General features: G+C 61.3%; 1 protein-coding gene across 1 annotated transcript; it reads left to right on the top strand.

The window, feature by feature from the left end:
* Nucleotides 1-7,186: 7,186 nt before the first annotated feature.
* Nucleotides 7,187-17,270, top strand: LOC102428371 (ribosomal protein S6 kinase alpha-2-like; the record flags this gene model as incomplete). Its single annotated transcript, XM_023748920.1, has 8 exons — nt 7,187-7,243; nt 7,552-7,668; nt 9,420-9,501; nt 11,620-11,700; nt 13,289-13,368; nt 15,354-15,460; nt 16,286-16,323; nt 17,090-17,270. Coding segments are annotated over exons 1-8 (743 nt in total), but the record flags the coding sequence as incomplete, so codon positions are not given.
* Between the last annotated feature and the right edge of the window lie 459 nt (nt 17,271-17,729).

The following is a 17,729-nucleotide window of genomic DNA, read 5'->3' on the forward strand; positions in this document are numbered from 1 at the left end:
AGAGGGAGAAACATCAATGGTGAGAGAGAATCATGGACCGGCTGCCTCCTGCACGCCTCACACTGGAGATCGAGCCCATAACCAGGGCCTATGCCCTGACCTGAAATCGAACTGTGACCTCCTGGTTCAGAGGTCGATGCTCAACTACTGAGCCACGCTGGCCGGGTAGGCTTGTAGTTTCTTAGGACACGCTGTCACAAGCAAGCAGCCACGCGCTTCCTCTCCTAGGCCTCTCCCACAGTGCGTGGCCGCTGGTGAAGACACTTTTTAAGTGTCCATGATGTCAGGCCAGATTAAGGCCTTTAGAGGCCCCCATCCCCATATAGGAAATTCCCATGGCTGCTCTGTCCTCTGCAGCTTGAGGCTGTGCAGGTCCATGAGCATTTCAGCCACTGAGACGTACGAAAGGCAAAGGGGAGGGGTCACTTCACAGGTCAAAGGTGACAGTGCCAGGGTCCTGCCTGGAGCCCGTGACTGCCCGGTCATCCAGACGAGTGAGACCGCGGGTTTGCTGAATTAGCAGTTTCCGTGCTTTCAGCGCACAAGTGGCAGCGTGTTCATTTCCAGGAACTGGCTGACGTGTAAGAGAATATCCAAGTTCAGCGTAAAACTTGTCAGATCGCTTTATCTTCTTAGAATTGCTGTTGAAATAATGGTTTTGTTTTTCCAACTTTGGTCTGTGTCTCTGCTTTAGCTCTGATTTCCCCAAGTGAACTTTTATGGCTAAAAAGAAGCCAGCAATCGAACTAAGATCAATGGGATGCATTTCAAAGTAGCAGGAAGCGCCAAAACCGGTTTGGATCAGTGGATAGAGCGTCGGCCTGCGGACTCAAGGGTCCCAGGTTCGATTCCGGTCAGGGGCATGTACCTTGGTTGCGGGTACATCCCCGGTGGGGGATGTGCAGGAGGCGGCTGATCGATGTTTCTCTCTCATCGATGTTTCTGACTCTCTATCTCTCTCCCTTCCTCTCTGTAAAAAATCAATAAAATATATTAAAAAAAAAAAAAGAATGAGTTATTAACAGTGAATTTAAAAAAAAAAAAACAAAGTAGCAGGAAGGATAAAAACATAGCGAGGTATTTTTCCTAAACATCCAAATTCTTATCCAGGGCAAGTTACGAAAATACTTAAGCTCTGCAACCAGCTTCTCGCCGTGTGCTGTGCGTTACAGCTGTTGGGGCTCACGGGGGTTTTCTCCCGCCCTGTGAGTCGGCGCAGGCTGGCAGCTCTGACGTAGGAACCTCTGGCGAGGGCTCTCACATGGCCTGCTTTCCAGTTAAGAGGGAAATCACATCTACCGCTGCTGGCACTAGAAGTTCAGTGCTGTCTGCTTCTATTTCAGCACTTACTTCCGTAGGGAACATTAATGTGTGTTGACTTCTACATGTGGTTAGGTTCTGCTAGGAACTTTGTAAAACGTAATGTCACACTATAAACCCGGTGACGAAGAATGAATCGCAGCTCCGTGGCGCTAGTGAAGTGTGATTGGTGCTGGTGAGACGATTGCCGTGTGGTCACCGACACCCAATTCCTGCGGCCCCTGGTGCTAAGCCCCCGAGAAGGGCCGTGCCGTGGGATCGGAGGCAGCGATTTAGAGATCTTTTACTGTCCCTGGAAGTTTGGTCTTACCAGACATGCCCCGTTCACGTTAAAAGGCGTTATTTCCACGGCCTGTGCCCTCGCAGCCAGCCCCGCCGGCCCGAGAGCCGCTGATGGCACAGCAGCTGAATGGGCAGTGCCTGCCTCCGCCCGGCCCGTTCGCTGGGCCCCCCCACCCGGCCGCACCTGCCCAGCCAAGGCTCAGTTCCGCAGGCCTTTTCAGATAGAGACGGGAACGCCCCTCAGCACAGCTCCCCGTGGTTCCGATGGCAGGCGGCGAGGAGGAGGTGCTTACACACGTACCGGCCGCCCCTCCAACCAGAGCCAACCTCTCTCGTCTCTGACCTGCCTGCCTGGGTCTGGGGACACGGAATCCCACCTGGGAGGGAAAGCCGTGCGGGGGCACGGAAGGCTCCTCCTGGGGGCAAGGTGGACCCCAGAGTCCAGGTGGGTGTGGGCGGGGTCGAGGCTGGGTGGGGAGGGTGGTGGGGTCACCGCCCAGGGCACGTCATATGGCATACGGGGCTCGCAGGGCAGGCCGGGAGCCCTGTCCATGGTCCTGGTACTGTCCCTGCAGAAAAGTTTGTCTAGTGGGAAAAGTAGATAACATTAAAAGTACAGTGGATCTCGCCCGGCCGGCGTGGCTTAGTGGTTGAGCGTCAACCTGTGAACCAGGAGGTCATAGTTCAATTCCCGACCAGGGCACATGCCTGGGTTGTGGGCTCGATCCCCAGTGGGGGGCGTGCAGGAGGCAGCGGATCCATGATTCTCTCTCATCATTGATGCTTCTATCTCCCTCTCCCTCTCCCTTCCTCTCTGAAATCAATAGAGATTTAAAAAAAAAAAAGGCTAACCCAGAAAACAGCACAACTGTATACAGTTTACTGAGCTGCATAAACAGACGCTGGACATGTTCACAAACTTTCGCAGGCCAGGCCAAGCCCAGGGCTGGGCCGTGTGACTCATGGCTGCTCACTGCATCCCTGCACGGCTGTGCCTGCTGTGGTCTATATCCCAGGCCAGGAAGACTCCCCCTTCCACCTGGCTTTCTCGCTGAACACGGGCAGCGATGGGGGGTCCTGGGTCCCCCTACAGGCTCCGAGTCCTCTGGGTCCTAAGCGCAGTCTCCTCCGTCACACCGCGGTGCCTGTGTCTGTGCAGGCTCTCGCGACCCCTGGGGCGGTGGGACGGTACAAACATGGCCTGGGAGCCCCAGCCCGTCCGGCTCAGTGGTCAGAGCATCAGCCCGCGGACGGAGGGGTCTCGGGTTTGATTCGATCGAGGGCACGTTCCTTGGCTGCAGGCTCCGTCCCGGCCCCAGTCAGGGCACGTGCAGGAGGCAGCAGTCTCTCGCACATCGATGTTTCTCTCGCTGTCTTGCCCCCTCCCTTCCACTCTCTCTAAAAATCAATGGGAAGAAATATCCTCGGGGAGGATTCTTTAGAAACATGACCTGGGAGCCCTGGCGACAGCTCACAGCGCAGCCCCGAGGTCCCGAGACCCCGAGGCCCCGACAGGCCCGGCCGGCCGCTGGGCGTCAGGGGTCAGGAAGCAGCGGCTGGGCAGGTGCCGCATCACCTGGGGATCAGCTTTGCTCCCCCACTCCCCGCTCCCCCACGTGGGAGCCTGGGGGCAGGCGGGAGTTCGGAAGCCATAACGTTTTAGGAAAGAGTGAGAGCTGGAGTGTGGTCCGACCTCCGCTTCTCCAAGGCTCGCTGGCCCTCCACGCTCCCCCGTCGGCCTCACGGTGCTGTCTCGTCTCCCCCTGCGTCCCAGACGGGGGAGGGGTGAGGGGTGGCCGAGGCACTTGCCCAGGTCCCAAGGCTCACGCACACCAGTGCCAGGGACCAGGCCGCTGCCCCGCCCACGGCCCACGTGCCTGGGTTGCCTGGCTCTCACAGGCGGGTCTTCCGGTCTCGCTCTCCAGGAGGCAGTTCCCGAGACTGCTCACTTATCAACCTTTTAAAAAATATATTTTATTCATTTCAGAGAGGAAGAGAGAGGGAGAGAGAGAGAAACATTAAAGTGAGAGGGAATCATTGATTGGCTGCCTCCTGCACGCCCCACACTGGGATCGAGCCCGCAACCCAGGCATGTGCCCCGACCGGGAATCGACCTGTGACCTCCTGGTTCATAGGTCGACGCTCACCGACTGAGCCACGCCGGCCAGGTTATCAACTCTTAATCAGATCACGGCCCATCTGTGTGTGTGTGGTCACCCCTGTTCCCCGAGGGGGTCAGGGGTGGGGGCACGTGCTTTCGGGTAAAAGGAGCTGAGTGTTGGGGTCAGGAGCCGGGCCCCCCCGCCTCGTCCTGGTTGTGACTTCGAGTCACCCACTCTCGCCTGTGGGCTCATCTCCACCGGAAGTGACTGGATTTCCCAACGAGCTCCCTCCCACCTCAAACCCAATCCTTCCCAGTTGATGGAGGGAATCCCTTTCCAACGAGAGACGGTGAGCCCTGTGGATGAAGAGGCCGCAGACCGCCCCTTCTTCCGGTGCGCCCGGCGTGGGCCTTGCTCTGAGCCTCAGCCCTCCCGTCAGCTGTTTAATAGGAAACAGCGTGGGCAGGACAGTCGCCCTCTGTCCCGGACGCCGGGAGGATCAGCCAACAGCGAGGACTCAGGGCCCATCGGGGCATCGTGTTTAGGACAGAAGTGCGCTTTTCTTCTCTGGAAATGCAGTGTGTTTTTCGCACAGTAAACAGACGGAAGGAGCAAGCTCCCCCTGCGCAGGCCCCTCTCGGCGCTGGGGCACCTGTCCTCGCCGGGCCGTCTGGACTCCAGGCCAAGCCGCTGAGGGTGGTCCCTGCGCCTCCTGAGCCCCCCTCCCTGCTCCCCCCCCCGCCTTCCCCCCCCCCCCCCAGGTCAGACCCAACACCTGGCGTCGTGCTTCCGGCTTCTAATGCAGAGATGAAAGCAGACAAACCGTTACAGCTCTTCGGGGAGTAGCCGCAGCATGTTCTCTTTTTAAACTCACCCCCCACTGCCCACCCCCACCCCGCACTGTGAGGAGTCGGTCAGCTCGGGAGGCGGAGCCGCGTCAGAGCCCGGCATGTGCACGGTGTCCCCCACGGCGGGCCTGTGCCTGTCGGGAGTCGGGTGGCTCGTGTACAGACGGTGGGGTACACGGGAGTTTTGAAAGCATCTGCTCCCTCTTGGTTTGTTAGTGTAAAACCGTTCTTATCTGTTGGGAAGAGTAGGGTCCCCACGGAGCTTTGCCTGGTGGGAAGGGACTGGATTGGAGGGGCTCCTTCGCAGCAGCCGCACGGCCTGCTTCACACAGCACGACGCTCCCTTTAAACATCTTACCATTTTACCTGCTGTGACACGTCGATAAAGCCAGAAATAGATGCATAGGCGATCAGTCAGTCAGTGAACTGAGGCAGACAGCCATGCACAGGAGGGAGTTCACAGCCCCGCCTCCGCCGTTTCTCTCCACTCGCTCGGATCTACTTTGTCCTGTGATGTTTCCGTCGGCTTCTGGTCTCCCCTTTAGTTGTCGTTTTACTACTTTATACGGCTTTGAAGGTTGTCTGCTTTCCCTGTTGCATTTACTATCTTGCTAATTTTTTTCCTCAAAGAATCTCTTTGTTCATAAATTTGGGATATGCTATTTTCCGTATATTTATTAAAGTAAGTGTAATTTTTAAAAGAAATATATATTTTATTGATTTCAGAGAGGAAGGGGGGGAGAGAGAGAGAAAGAAACATCAGTGATGAGAGAGAATCAGTGATTGGCTGCCTCCTGTATGCCCTGCACTGGGGATGGAGCCTGCAACCCGTGCTCTGACCGGGAATCGATCCCAGGACCCTTCAGTCTGCAGGCCGACGCTCTGTCCACTGAGCCACACCGGCTGGGGCGTACGTGTAATGCTTAACCCACGGCTCACATGCGCTGTTGGGTAAGTGACACTGAGCAGACTATGTGTCCAAAACCCTAAAACCAGGAAGAAGCAGGCTCCAGACCGAAACCCAGACTTCCTAACTGGAAACATCAAGTTCTTTGCACAAAACTCACACATCGCTTGCTTGTTTGTGTTCCGGTTGCTCAGACTTTGCCAAAAACCTTTGGCGGCCCTGTCAGCGCGGGTGAGGTCTGTGTGCTGATCGGCGGGGCCCAGAGGTGAGAGACCGAAGGCCCAGAGGGTTCCTATGTCGGCTGTTCCAGAAGCACTGAGATAAACTCAGCCCCAAAAGAGAGTCGTCGGTCACGGCTGCATTCTATCCCTCGTATGTGGTCCCGGGAGAACCGGTTCCTCACCGGGGCCTGGGGCGGGCCTGGGGGTCCTCACCTCTGGCACATGTCTGGGGGGGGGGGGTCACCTGTGTGGTTTTCTGGGAAGAAGATGCCAAGATTGCATTGTGTCCACGAGGGTCCTGTCCCCAGGAGAGTCGAGAAATATGGCACGCCAGCTCGGCCCCCTCGGCGGTTACAGAGAGCAGGGGCGGCCGCGAGGGTGACTCCTGGGGCAGGCGTGTGCTCCGGGCAGGGTGTCTGTCCTCCACCCTCCGTGGCCCCCACGCCCACGCTGGCCCGGGCGCGGCAGCAGGCATGTGCTCCGGGCAGGGTGTCTGTCCTCCGCCCTCTGTGGCCCCCACGCCCACGCTGGCCCGGGCGCGGCAGCAGGCATGTGCTCCGGGCAGGGTGTCTGTCCTCCGCCCTCCGTGGCCCCCATGCCCACACTGGCCCGTACGTGGCAGCGTGGAGTAGTGCACTAGGAGCCGCGCTCTGTCCCCAGGTGGGTGGGCTTAGGAAGAAGGAAAGCAGTGTCTCAGGGCCAGCGGTCGCCAGCCTTCCGGGCCTCACGGACCACCAGCGTCTGGGCCGTGGTGTCTTGTGACCGCCCCGGGGGAGGTACGTCCGGCGGGCGGTGAGGGAGGGGACAGCTCGGGCAGCGTGGGTCTGGGAAGCTCTGCGTTTCATCGCGATGCCCGAGCTCACTCTGAGCAGACGTCGGCCGGGCTGGGCAGCGCGTGCTGGGACGGAACTCAGTCCAGCTGCAGTTCCCACCCGGCCGGGCCAGCGGGCCAGTGGGTTCGCTGACCAGCACAGCCGGCGGTGCTGAGGGAGCACTTGCCGATGGGAGCGAGTTCCAGTCTACAACTATTTTCTTAGAAGCTGAGCCCTGTCCGCATGGCAGCGCTCCCCCCAGTGAATCGCGGAGCCTCCTCCTTGTGTTCAATCGGCGCCGGGGAATGGACCACAAGCAGCATCCCTCTCCCTTCCCCGCGAGCGTGTGCGCATCTCCCCGTCGCTTTCACTAACCTCTGTCTTCCTTGCGACTCGCTCCTGCCCAGGGCACGTGGGCAGGGAATACAGGTTGTGCCGAGACGGGGGCTTGCAGGGGGGCCGGTGGGGACTCGAGCCTGCAACCCGGGCCTGTGCCCTGACCAGAATCGAACCGTGACCTCCTGGCTCATAGGTCAGCGCTCACCCCCTGAGCCAGCCGGCGGGCTCGGTCAGTGTTCCAGTTTAAAGGCCAGGGCTGCTCTTTCCTGCTGGGGGCTCTGGCGCTGGGCTGGGCGAGCTCCCTGCCGCTGCTGGACATGGCCTGTGGGAGGGCAGTTGCATTCGCTGTGGCTGGATGTCGGGCAGTGAGACCGACACGAGAAGCAGACGCGTCTCCCAGGCCGCATCCACGGCGAGTCCACTGAGCGGCCGTGCGGGCTTTAAAACAAGTTCCCAGGGTGGCCTTGTCCCCGAGCCCCCCGTCCCTCCCTGTGCAGACCTTGCCCGCACCCCTCAGAGGCAGGCTGGTCTCCCGGAGCCCCTCCATTTCCCTGGGACGTGGTAAGGCCGCGTGGCAGACGTCGTGGGAGAAGCCGGGCGCCCACGGCTGCAGGCGGCATCGCTGGCACGAGTAACGGAGCTGCTGAGGCCGTGGCTGCGGGTGGGACGGAGCCGGGCGCGGCCGGGCCTCCGCGTGTTCACCGGGCGCCTGTCTTGCAGGAGGAGGGCGTGGTCAAGGAGATCGACATCAGCCACCACGTGAAGGACGGCTGCGAGAAGGCCGACCCCTCCCAGTTTGAGCTGCTGAAGGTCTTGGGACAAGGCTCCTACGGGAAGGTGAGTCCCCTCCGCTGCCTCCGAGCGCGTCCCGTGCACCGGCCGGTCCCCTCACCCCGTGGCCGGTCCCCTCGCACGCAAGCACTCGGGCGTCTGCTGACGGGGAAGGGGGTGGGGATGCCCCTGAACACGTGGGAAGGCGGCCCCGGCTGAGGGGTGCCGTTCTCAGGCGCCCGCCCTGGGCAGGTCCCTCCTGACGGGAACCGCACGCGGGTCAGAGCTGTGCCGAGCGGCACCGACCCCGAGAGCGCCACACGCTTCCTCTCCTCCGCCACCCCGGCTCGGCCTCTCCCACGGCGCGTGGCCGCTGGGCTGGAGCCTGGGAGAGCGTGTCCTCACCAGCGATTTTCTAAAAAGGAGGAAAACGAAGCGAACAAGAGACAGAGACGGGAGGTGGTGCCTTCAGGGGGTCGCTCGGCCGGGCAGGCTGGACCGGCCTGGCCCCCCGCCCCCCACCCACCCCCTGCTCAGGGAATTGCCTCTGTGAGCCCGTTTCCCACCCGTGACGTAGGGATAGAAGCTACTTGACGTGACTGTTCTATGGAACCCTCCCTCGGTCGCTGCGACGCATCTGTGCACAGGGTGCCCGTTCCCTTCTTCTCCTTTAAGTCACGGGGAAAGCGCCTCCCTCCCCGGAGATGAGGTCCCCGGGCTCTGTTCAGGCCATGGCCACGGCCAGCAGTGTTGACGCTGGGGGTTACGGTTCCCACGTTCTGAGAAGGGAGCAAACCAAATCCCCGCCTCTCACTGTGCCCCGCCCCTAACGCGGGTGACACATGGCTGTCCCTGCCCCTAACATGGGTGACACATGGCTGTCCCCGCCCCTAACGCAGGTGGCACATGGCTGTCCCCGCCCCTAATGCAGGTGACACACGCTGTCCCCGCCCCTAATGCAGGTGACACACGCTGTCCCCGCCCCTAACGCAGGTGGCACAAGCTGTCCCCGCCCCTAATGCAGGTGACACATGCTGTCCCCGCCCCTAACGCGGGTGACACACGCTGTCCCCGCCCCTAATGCAGGTGACACACGCTGTCCCCGCCCCTAACGCGGGTGACACACGCTGTCCCCGCCCCTAACGCGGGTGACACACGCTGTCCCCGCCCCTAACGCGGGTGACACACGCTGTCCCCGCCCCTAACGTGGGTGACACGGCCGTCGGCCTGACGCGGGTCTGACATGCTGAGAAGGTGCCGTTCACTGTCCACGTGCCCCTGGGAGCCATGTGGAGACCAGGCTGTGAGCTCAAGCGCCTCAAAGCTGAGATGTGGGTGAAGAAAGCGCAAAACCGGGAACAGGATCTTTGCCCTCAGAATAACTCGGGGGGCCCCCCAAGGGGTCCGAGGGGTGCTCACAGGGAACCGGGAGGCCCCTTGGAACAGTGAGTTCTTGTGTTTAAAAAGGAGGTGGATTCCTTCTGACAGGAAATGCTTAGTGGGAGGGTCACAGCACCAGAAACAACATGATTCTCCTGTGACACGTGCACACACACACACACACACACACACACACACGCACATCGCCAGACATGCACCCACATGTGCACACACGTCGCCACATGCACACGCATGTCGCCACAGAGCCGTGGGAGCAAGGGGAGCGCCTCCCGGCTGCCGGCTGCTGGAGAACACGCTGCACTTACCCCTTCCCTGCGCGCATTCGCTGTGTCGGAAGCTCTGCAGACTCCGTGTGTCCCTTGTCCAGGCAGGACACGGGGAGAAGGACACCGATCATGTCCCGTCTCTCTCTGCAGGTGTTCCTGGTGCGCAAGGCCGTGGGGCCGGACGCCGGGCAGCTGTATGCCATGAAGGTGCTGAAGAAGGCCACGCTGAAAGGTGGGGGCTCGGGGGGCCTCAGGGGGCTTGGAGGGCCTCAGGGGACTCAGAGGGTCTTGGGGGGCTCAGAGGGTCCCTGTGCTGCTCACGTCACATTCTGTGCAGTGCCACGTGGTTCAGGAGGGCGTCCCTAACGGAGGACACCAGACACGTGGCTCTGACCGATACACAGTGTGACACTTCCGAGTCTTCCATATCCCTCGTTCCCAGAGGAATGTCGCGTGGCATCACACCCTCCTTCACGCATGTCCGCGTGCACGCGTGGCAGAGCCTCGATTGGGGGCCGGCAGGTGGTCACGCTGCGTGTGGACAGCAGGTCGGCCTGAGTTCGTGAGGCGGGTCGCTCAGCTTCACACACACGTGGCCGCTTTGTGTCCCTTGGTTGTCACAGGGACGGGTTAGAAGCCCAGGCCCACGCCTGGTTCCCAGCCCCCCGTGTGCCCACCCGCCCCTGAGCACAGGTCTAGACGAGAGACGTGGACACGTGTGTCCCCACACACGCGTGCACGGGGTGTTCGTGCCCGCAGGTCCATTCTCACGGATGCCAGGAGTGGGAGAGCCGGTCACGCTCGCCGCTCGGTTTCCCAGGGTGCTGCCCGGTGTGCGGTCCTCACACGGCCCCACTGGGCGTGGCCCCGGGCGTGGCCGTCACACAGCGGGCAGTCAGCAGGGGGAGGACCTGGCCTACAGGGAGCAAGCCTACCCTGCGTCCGGCCGCCCCGGCCCTATCTGCGGGGGTTCGGCCAGAGTCTGCCCGGGCGTCTGCTCCCAGATCACGTCTCACATGGAAATGTTTCCCGGACGTGTTTCATCTGTGTCCCAGGATGGGCACCGCGGCCGGAGCCGGCCTTCTCTTGTTTTAAGTGCAATCACTTGGGGTGTTGATGGGGCTCCTGGCCCTTCGCGGTTGGTTTCGGTCATTGCGCACGTGCGTCGGCCTCTGGATGCCGACGTGCAGCTGCTCCGTAGCTCGGCCTGTCCCTTCCCGGTGCTGTGTCTTCGCTGACTTACTGGACAGGTTCCCAGCCTCCGGCCGCACCATCTCGGGGACCGTTGTGTGGCTCGATGCTCGTTAGCACTGAACTCCCTAGTGGACCTGGGTTTATGGGGGTGTGACTGTAGGGTGGACACAGACACTTGCTTTCCCACTGTGACTACAGCCCCTGGGCAGCTGGAATGTCCCCAGGCTCACGTGTCCCTGGTTTCCATTCACGATCAGGCGTGTGACTGAACAGGCTCATTACATTCCAAGCGGATCTGAGCGCGGTGACAAGGACATCCATCCCGCAGGGTTTCAGAGTCTCTTACCCGGCACCGAGGCCGCGCTCTGCAGGGAGACGGCGAGGGGTGCAGGAGCACATGTCCCCTCTGTCCACCCTGCCTCCCGGTCACGTCACGGGGCCAGGGCATGGGGGCTGGACAGGCCGATGGACGGGGACTTTCCCCAGAAGAGGACCCACCTTGGGTGACAGAAGACGGGTCGCAGGCTCGATCCCCGCCCCAGTCGGGGGGCGTGCGGGAGGCAACCAATCGATGTGACTCTCTCACATTGATGTTTCTCTCGGTCTCTCCCTTTTCCTTCCACTCTCTCTAAAAACCAATGGGAAAGTATCCTTGGGTGAAGATTAACAAAAGAGAGAGAGAGAGAGAGAGAGAGAGAGAGAGAGAGAGAGAGAGAGAACAAAGGAACAATGATGTGTGAACTTGCGAGCTTCCTAGGTCGGGAAAACCCGCTGTAAATGACATGGGGTTTGGGGAGGATATTCGGTGAGATGATGGCATGAGAGCTAGTGCCCTAGGGGTGGCCGTCCAGTTGGTTGTGTAGGAGATCGTCCTTATTCCCAGGAGGTGCTGGGCCTGGGGGTCATGGTGTCGGCCGGCAGGTGAGAGTCAGATTTCTGGCTAAAGTGTGTGTGTGTGTGTGTGTGTGTGTGTGTGTGTGTAGAGAGCGTGTGCACAAATACCAGCGATTGCGGGGCCTCCTGGTCATCATCCCCCTAGTTCCACTCTGTGCACGTGTGAATGCTTGTGACGAGGAGTTGGGGGTGACTCACGTCAGTGTGTGGTGCCGAGTCCCTGGGCCGGGCCTGCCTGTGTGAGCCCGTTTTCTGTCCGCAGTTCGGGACCGCGTCAGGTCGAAGATGGAGAGAGACATCTTGGCAGAGGTGAACCACCCCTTCATCGTGAAGCTGCACTACGGTAAATACGGTGAAAAATAAGATAAAGCCACTGCTCTGGGGACCGGGGACAGCGCCCCCAGACGGGGCACTGAGGAGGAGCCAGCGTCAGAGAGGGCCCCCGAGTCACCCTTCCCGCTCCGAGTCGCTCGGCACTCGTTTTCTCAAAAGGAGCAAGTGCCTTATTTTTCTCTCAAAGGCCGACTGTGAGGTGGCTATACATTATTACTCTTTAACTAGAGGCCTGGTGCACGGATTTGTGCACCTGGCCTGCACCCTCTCACAATCCAGGGGATGTCGGACTGCTGGTTTTGGCCCGATCCCCGCAGGCCAGGCCGAGGGACCCCACCGGTGCACAAATCCGTGCACTGGACCTCTAGGATGCATATAAGACCTTTGGTTAATCTCTTCCCGCCCTCCCCCCTTCCCCCTTTGCTCTGACATTCATCAGTCTTCCATGTTTCCATGCCTGTGGTTTCTGCTCTTGCATTGAGCGTCTGCCCCCTGGTGGTCAGTGCACATCATAGCTACTGGCTTTTATATATATATAGATTATTGTCATTGATTAAGTGGTTAAAAAAAGTCTCTTGGCGTTGAATGGGGCTGAACCGATGACATTTTTGTGTTGTTTTAAAATAAAGTGCTTTGTGACGCAGTAGTTTATGTAAAGCAGAGATGGTAACACGTCCTGCATTTTAAGTGGCTCCTGCTTCAAGCATTTTAAACTGCCCTGCAAAGCAGGTTATTATTTCCATTTTTCAGAAGACACAACTGAGGCTCAGATCAAATAATTTGCCCAACGCCACTTACCTGCTGGGCCACACACCTCCTGTCAGTTTTCTGCCTTTTGATCTCTTCTGACGGGGAATCGAACCGTGACCTCCTGGGTCATGTGTCGACGCTCAGACACCGAGCCCCACCGGCCGGACGGTCTCTCTTGGCCCTTGCATGCACGGTCAGCCCATTTGGCTGGGCACCCTGGCTAAGTGGTGGGCGGAGCTATGTCTGTGGCCCGTGACTGAGGCACAAGCAGTGCCCATAATCGTGGCGCTGTGATCAAACCCGGAGCGCCCGCACCACTGCCATGATGTCGAATAGCCACCCAGCTGGTCACTGCGCTGCCGTGAAGGAGGGGATCGGAGGGTGGGTGCCCTCGAGCCCCGAGCCGGGGAGAGTGCAATTCCATGGGAAGGAAAGGAGGCTCCACCCACCGTGGTCAGAGCATCGTCCCCACCTCTCTCCCCGCCCCCCACCCCCAGCAGAGAGAGACCCCTTGTCCCCCAGGCCCAGCCTGACTGTGGCAACAGCAGCCGCACAAGGACTGCAAGTGCCTTTGTCCCTGTGTCTCCCGGCCCCTTTGTGGTTAAAGCAGGAAGGGAGAAGGGAAGGGAGAGAGAATAGCCAGACCCTAAGAAGTGACAGAAGCAGGAGAGCTCCTAATATCGGCCCCTCCCCATGTCCTCCTGGCCACCGCTCCGCTGTTTGTGTAGTGACCCAGGTCACAGGGTCACGACACAGGATCCTTGGAGCCACAGAGACTGACCTGAGGGCACGGCCACCCCAGGGACCACGAGGGCCGGACTGCTGACCGCTCGCTCTCCCCTTCACAGCCTTCCAGACGGAGGGGAAGCTCTACCTGATCCTGGACTTCCTGCGCGGAGGGGACCTCTTCACCCGCCTCTCCAAGGAGGTAAGCCCGCCCACCCCCCCTTGGGGTCGCCGGTCGTGGTCGCCAGTCGTGGTCGCCGGTCGTGGTCGCCGGTCGTGGGCTGTCCCTTTCTGTCTGGGACTCAGGGACAGAGGGAGGGAGAGCCGGGGAAGGGGTGTGGGCTCTCTCCCTTCATTTCCTGGTGGTCTCTCGGGCAATGGCACAGTGACCTATGGGGCTGCTTGCGTATAATCCAAAGCCTGAGGCTGCAGAATCAGACCCAGTTCTGGCAAAAGCCCTCCTAGAGCAGCCGTCCTTCCCGCCTGGTGCCTGGTCCCTCCCGGGGCAGGTGTGTGGTCCCTCCTGGGGCAGGTGTGTGGTCCCTCCTGGGGCAGGTGTGTGGTTCCTCCTGGAACAGGTGTGTGGTCCCTCCTGGAGGAGGTGTGTGGTCCTTCCTGGAACAGGTGTGTGGTCCCTCCTGGAGGAGGTGTGTGGTCCCTCCTGGAACAGGTGTGTGGTCCCTCCTGGGGCAGGTGTGTGGTCCTTCCTGGAACAGGTGTGTGGTCCCTCCTGGAACAGGTGTGTGGTCCCTCCTGGAGGAGGTGTGTGGTCCCTCCTGGAGGAGGTGTGTGGTCCCTCCTGGGGCAGGTGTGTGGTCCCTCCTGGAGGAGGTGTGTGGTCCCTCCTGGAACAGGTGTGTGGTCCCTCCTGGGGCAGGTGTGTGGTCCCTCCTGGGGCAGGTGTGTGGTCCCTCCTGGAGGAGGTGTGTGGTCCCTCCTGGGACAGGTGTGTGGTCCCTCCTGGAGGAGGTGTGTGGTCCCTCCTGGAGGAGGTGTCTGGTCCCTTCTGTGGTGGTCACTGCAGAGCCTGCTGCAGTGGAGACGCTGTGTTTTGTCGTTGGCACCACGGGTGATGCCGGGAGAACTGGCCTAGCGGAGAAGTCTGTGCCCTCTGAGCACCTGCTCTATGTACAGGGTGGAGTCAGGTCAGGGGAGCTGGGCGGCCTCGGAGCTGCTGTGAGGAAGCCCATGAATGAGGTGACCGTTTAGGAAAGAATTGGGAGCTGGTGGAACACGGAAGGCAGAGTGGGAGATCCCAGAGGCTGGAGGGAGGGCGGCAGCACCAGGGTCCCCGCCAGGCTGTGGGCACGGTCCCTGTCCCACTGGGGGGCCCTGTGTGAAGTGAGGTGTTGGTCTGTGTGAGCCTGACAGTCACCTCCGGTCCCCGCGGCCGAACGCTGCGCCCTTGCTCATGCTGAGCACGCTGGGCTGATTTCGTGTCGCCCTCAGAGGGAGCTCTGGGCTCCGGTCGGGACTTTGATCTCGGGGTGAATGTGGACAGTGTTCCCCGCCCGCTCTGGCTCCCTGCCCAGCAGCCACGACAAGTACCTGCTGCTCTGACACCCTGGGGGACAGGGGAGTGTCCTGGCGGCCCGATGACCTTGACGTGTGTGATGTCCCGGCCTGAATCGGGTGCCCCGACACCCACGTGCCCCCTGTCCCCAGCTCGGGGTGCTCAGCTGCCCCCGCACCCCGGAGTGTCGTCCTGGGTGGACCCCGTCGCCCTCTGGGCAGGCAGCCGCCGCCAGTTTGCGTGAATCCGTGAGGGTGACCAAGGAGAGGGGGAGAAGCGTGCGCCAGGCGTGGTGTCAGAGCCCCTCGCCGCCTCGCGCTGGGCTGTGTTAAACCTCACGCGTTCACATCAGAAGCTCCTTTGAAATGTAAAGCCCGGGAGACTGGGAGCTGGTGACCTGCGGGCGAGGACCCGGGAGGAGGTCCAGGCGCCGATGGCGTCAGCTCTGTAGGCCTCGCTCTTCGCCTTCCCTGACCTGAAACTATAAATAGACCCGTTTCCACTGTGGGCGCCAGAGGCATCGCCTGGGGGGGTGCAGAGTGGGGGGCGGGGGAACCGTGTGCAGAGCAGGACCGGCCGGGTATGGACTCCGCGGGGCTGAGCCGGGTCCCCTTGGCAGAGCGTTGATAAACGGACCAGCTGCCAGCTGGGCTCGCCCTGCTCTCTGCTCGCAGGTGATGTTCACGGAGGAGGACGTCAAGTTCTACCTGGCGGAGCTGGCCCTGGCGCTGGACCACCTGCACGGCCTGGGCATCATCTACAGGGACCTGAAGCCTGAGAAGTGAGTGGGCCACGTGGGCGCAGGCCTCGCCCCTGCTTGCCAGCCCCCCTCCCCGCTCCCTGCAGCCCCGGCTCAGGGTTCAGGTTCCACGTGAGGTCACCCCAGGAGTGGGCGGGGCTTCCTCCTGCCGGCACCTCCCAGGCCGGGATCCAGGTGGGATGAGCAGTTCCACCCGCTGCCCTGGGCGGTGCCCGGACACAGTGGGGCTCACGCTGAGCTGCACCGGTTCCCGGCGCTCGGACCTGGTCCCGGGGAGGCCGGCGGAGCCCAGGGCCGTGGCCGCAGGTCAGGTGGGCAGGCGGGTGGCACACCCTCACCCGCTGGTCCCACACCCCCTGCTGGCCTCTGTCGTCACCGCCAGCACAACACGCGTCGCTGCTGCAGGTGTGACTAGCCGGTCACGCCATCGCCAGGCCCTGCCTGCGTGTCCCACGGCGGGAGCAGCGTCCCGTGACCTCGGCGCCCCTCCGCTAGCGAGTGCAGCCGGGGGGTCCCGGCCGGGAGCCCCGAGCCCTGCTCTCGCTCTTTACAGGCCGAAGGGATCTTTATAGTTAGAAAGATCATACATCGTGGCGGGGCCGCAGGAGGAAAGATGTCAGTGAGGACTAGGGAGGGTTCATGGCGAAAGCTGCTCCTTTCTGGGCCAAGATTAGGTGTCACCGAAAAGCAAAGATGGAAACACAGGAAGGGGTCCTCTTAGTTATGCACGGGCAGCGGGCAGCTCCCGCACGGAGACTGCGCACGGGCGGCCTGGGGGTCCCTGGGTGCCGTGCCCCCCACGTGCCTACCTGCCGGGCGCTGACAGAGCCTCTGCTGTCCCCTCAGCATCCTCCTGGACGAAGAGGGCCACATCAAGGTCACAGGTGAGTGAGCGCCGGCCCTCGAGACCTCCCCCGGCCCTGAGAATCTCCCACAGCGGGAGAGGGCGAGGGAGGTGAAGAGAGGATGTTTCTATCTCTCTCTCCCTCCTCTCTCCTCCTCCTCCCTGCCCTCTCCTCCCTCCTCCCTCCTCTTCCCTCCTCGCTCCTTCCTCCTCTTCCCTCCTCCCTCCTTTCCCTCCCAGCAAACCCCGCCTGCCCGTCTGGTCAGTGGCCCCGTGCTGTCAGGCCCTCTGCTGGCCCGTGTGGGCGGTTAGAAATCAGGTCTCCTGGGGACTTCATGGTTGTCACTGAGAAGTACAATTTCTTTTTAAAAACATATATATTTTATTGATTTCAGAGAGAGGAAGGGAGAGGGAGAGAGATAGAAACATCAATGATGAGAGAGAATCACTGATCGGCTGCCTCCTGCACACCCCACACTGGGGAACGAGCCTGCACCCTGGCCCTGTGCCCTGACCAGGAATTGAACCGTGACCTCCTGGTTCATAGGTCGACGCTCAACCACTGAGCCACGCCGGCCGGCAGAAGTACAATTTCTTGACACCTTCCAGGGCTCCTGAATCTGTGGCTTCTGAAGACGGTTGCCCGGGGAGCACCTGTGGGTGGGGTGGTGCTGGCGTCCACGGGGGTTGAGTTGCGCAGACAGAGTGGGTGGGGCCGTGATGCCCAGTGGACAGAATTCACAGAAATGCCACGGAAGCCTCGGCTGGGCCTCCGAGACTGAGAAGGGCCGTGGCTGTTTCCCTAGACTTCGGGCTGAGCAAGGAGGCCATCGACCACGACACGCGCGCCTACTCCTTCTGCGGGACCATCGAGTACATGGCGCCCGAGGTGGTGAACCGGCGGGGCCACACACAGAGCGCCGACTGGTGGTCCTTCGGCGTGCTCATGGTGAGGGCTGTGCTCGTGGTGAGGGCGGTGTGCTCATGGTGAGGGCGGTGCTCATGGTGAGGGCGGTGCTCATGGTGAGGGCGGTGCTCATGGTGAGGGCTGTGTGCTCATGGTGAGGGCGGTGCTCATGGTGAGGGCGGTGCTCATGGTGAGGGCGGGTGCTCATGGTGAGGGCTGTGGGCTCATGGTGAGGGCGGTGCTCATGGTGAGGGCTGTGTGATCATGGTGAGGGCGGTGCTCATGGTGAGGGCTGTGTGCTCATGGTGAGGGCGGTGCTCATGGTGAGGGCGGGTGCTCATGGTGAGGGCTGTGGGCTCATGGTGAGGGCGGTGCTCATGGTGAGGGCTGTGGGCTCATGGTGAGGGCTGTGCTCATGGTGAGGGCGGTGCTGGTGGTGAGGGCGGTGCTCATGGTGAGGGCTGTGTGCTCATGGTGAGGGCTGTGTGCTCATGGTGAGGGCGGTGCTCATGGTGAGGGCTGTGTGCTCATGGTGAGGG

Source organism: Myotis lucifugus, unplaced genomic scaffold (genome assembly GCF_000147115.1).
Source record: "Myotis lucifugus unplaced genomic scaffold, Myoluc2.0 scaffold_2098, whole genome shotgun sequence".
Taxonomy (NCBI): domain Eukaryota; kingdom Metazoa; phylum Chordata; class Mammalia; order Chiroptera; family Vespertilionidae; genus Myotis; species Myotis lucifugus.